Source organism: Trachymyrmex septentrionalis, unplaced genomic scaffold (genome assembly GCF_001594115.1).
Source record: "Trachymyrmex septentrionalis isolate Tsep2-gDNA-1 unplaced genomic scaffold, Tsep1.0 scaffold24, whole genome shotgun sequence".
Classification (NCBI taxonomy): domain Eukaryota; kingdom Metazoa; phylum Arthropoda; class Insecta; order Hymenoptera; family Formicidae; genus Trachymyrmex; species Trachymyrmex septentrionalis.
This window is the reverse complement of record NW_017305397.1, coordinates 8,787-11,592: the sequence shown is the minus strand read 5'-3', so window position 1 is coordinate 11,592 and position 2,806 is coordinate 8,787. Positions and strand designations below refer to the sequence as shown.

At 27.5% G+C, this 2,806-nt stretch overlaps 1 protein-coding gene across 1 annotated transcript; it reads right to left on the bottom strand.

The window, feature by feature from the left end:
- Nucleotides 1-2: 2 nt before the first annotated feature.
- LOC108748674 lies at nucleotides 3-2,312 on the bottom strand. Its single transcript, XM_018486944.1, has 6 exons — nucleotides 2,245-2,312; nucleotides 2,018-2,134; nucleotides 1,864-1,954; nucleotides 1,348-1,481; nucleotides 1,017-1,149; nucleotides 3-59 (listed from the first exon to the last, which is right to left on the bottom strand). The coding sequence occupies exons 1-6, from the start codon at nucleotides 2,310-2,312 to the stop codon at nucleotides 3-5; spliced, it is 600 nt and encodes a 199-aa protein (XP_018342446.1).
- Between the last annotated feature and the right edge of the window lie 494 nt (nucleotides 2,313-2,806).

Below are 2,806 nucleotides of genomic sequence, written 5' to 3'. Positions count from 1 at the left end.
TATTATTTCGTACTTGTAGAATAGAGAACAGTAAAGTAAGATATTGAAGTACCCATCAACTGTAATGGTAAAAAATAAAATATCTTTTTTTGTTTCATTCTGTAAGAAGCTATATTGAAGCTGTGTGGAAAATGTTTGTTAAAATAATAGGACAATAGGGTGGAGTTGGATAAGTCGTGTCGACGATTAAATTATATCTCCTTTGTATTTTCTAAACGAAACATTATTTTAAAGGTAATGACACGGATGTGATGCTAGTAACATGGCTTAAGAACTGTCATTTTTGTTTTGTCTTTGAGCCGTCTGTTTACGAGCGACATTTAAAATTGATTATGTTTGGTGTCTGATCAGGAGGGAGGGGAGCAGGAATCTTTCGCACATATATGTATTTAACGATTGCGGAGGGTTCGGCACATTCTTGTTTTCCGTCTCTGGTCGCGCGGTATGATTTAGGAATTTAGTGATACAATTTAACGATTCTGTCTCCAAATTGTATTGAAAGGTACTTTTTTAAAAAAATTATAATCTAAACAAATATTTTATGCTTATTTTTGTAAGAGCATCATTTTATTTTCAATGAACCAAAATTTAATATAATTATACAAATGTTCTAATCTCTGCAATGTTTTTGTTACAATTCAATTTAAATGTTGAATAGTGTTATATAGGCGATTTCCACCTTCTTATTTAAATTATCAATTTTTTCGAATTAATGCATCTATAGCTCTTCAAATAAGGAAAGTTGATTTATTGTATAATATTTTTGAGTGCAACACACCATATGAATATATAGTACCGATTCAACAGTTTTTATTAAAAAAACTCTGTTCTTTATTCTATTTTTTTTTCAGCTTAGTTAAACTACATTTTATTCTCAACTTATTTTAATAGAACTACTTTAGTGGATTATCTAAATTATTCTAAAGTAGTCAAAATGTTGAATGGATGTGAATGTTATTATTTTCGATTAAACAATAATATTCGCGGGGAACAAAAGGTTTGTATATGTCTCTTACCGTAGCAGCACTTTCCATAGACGCAATGAATATTCCACCGAGGATCAAATGAAAAGCCTTTGTACCCTTTTGCAGTAGAAATAACATCATTTTCTGTATGTGTATCGGAGCCACATACCATTCAACATTATATCTACAAAGCAATGTAAAAAAAAGAAAATTAATGTAAAACCTAACATGAAAAAATAATAATATTTGTTATAGCATAAATTGTTATAGTATGTTTGTTTAAGGAATATAATTTTTGAATACATATGTTAACTTAGCTTTGTTATAATTATTTATAAAACAATTACTTAAGTAATGAACGTATGATGCAAATGTCTCTTACACTGTAGCAAATACGTATTCATTATGATCTGTAATATCTTGTGCGATATAATTGGACAAAAACATGTACATGTAGAGGACACTTATGCGTGAAAGTTGTAATACAAGTTGCTCTGTGCTATTATATGATATGATCTAAAAAATTTTAAACATATGTTATATGTGTTTATTAACTTTTTACAAGCAAAAATCTTTATAGTTTTTTTGTAATTCCTTAGAACAAATTATACACACACAGCTTGCATTACATAATAAATTATTTTTTTCATTGGTTGCGCATTAGAAAACTGTATTATTTTTGTGACATGCGTGCGAATAATGCATACAGCTTATGATTATAAAGAACAGATAAACGAAGAATAATTATGAGTTTTTGAATGATTTTTTTTAAAGAAAATTATTTTCTTATACTTTTCCAATTAAAGATTTTTTATTTATTCTTAATTTTATGAAAATTGTATCTTTCTTGGAATATAATTCAATAACATAATATTTAATAACAAAAAATAAAACTTACTTGAACAAGAGCGCTGGTTAAGCAAACCATACCAGCCGCTATTAAACAGAAGAAAGATCGTTCAAAACTCTTTATAAAGATTTGAGAAAACCTTCAGAAATAAAACAAAAATTAGTAGGGCACATTATACACATACTGCAGAATGTGTACTGACTCTGTAGCTTTGCGATGAATATCTATCGCACAGATTATTCCTTTATAAATTATAATCATTTTCTCTTCATTAACATCTTGTTGCATATTAATTGCCATTGCCTTCTTAATACGGAAACTATATAAATTTAAATTTTTTTCTGTAAGTTCTTAATTTTTTTAGATCTGATTAAGAATAAACAAAGAATAGATTTTGCTTATAAAACAAATGATTGTATTAAATTCTACCTTGCAATACTAAACATTCCACAAATATGTTTAAGGTATGCTATCAGCATTGTGCCTGTTGCTACCATTGCAGTTGTTCCTATACACGAAGCTGCGTTTGTATGCAATAGAATTAAGTAGGAAAAGTTTTCTTGATCAACAAAATATTCTGTTGCAATATAAATCGCAGAGCGTGATCGGGAATCATTTATAGCCAGAATTACATCGAATATACGAGGCCAGATTGGTAGAAAGAGATAAATAGATATGCCACATGCGGCAATTACTGACATTAAATTAGAAAGTAAATGTTATATGTATAAGTATCAAGAATTTATTTAAATAAAATTTATTTAAGTGTTATACATTTTTTTTCTTATTGATAATTTATTAAAATGTAAGCATATATACACTATCTTACTCATAATTATTCTCGTTTGATGTTTTCCTATACGGCCATACTTCTTTATGATAGCAATTTCATTTTTATTTTTTATTTCGTTACAAACATGCTGAAGTTGTTCTAATGAAATTCTCATCTATTACATCAATAATTTTATATGCAATTTTAGTATAAAATATT

Coding starts and splice junctions, on each gene's coding strand:
- LOC108748674 (XM_018486944.1), bottom strand. CDS start 2,312: ATGGTAGCAACAGGCACAATGCTGATAGCATACCTTAAACATATTTGT. Junction 1,955..2,017: donor ATTCATCGCAAAGCTACAGA/GTCAGTACACAT, acceptor TTATTTCTGAAG/GTTTTCTCAAATCTTTATAA. Junction 60..1,016: donor CTATGGAAAGTGCTGCTACG/GTAAGAGACATA, acceptor TTACCATTACAG/TTGATGGGTACTTCAATATC.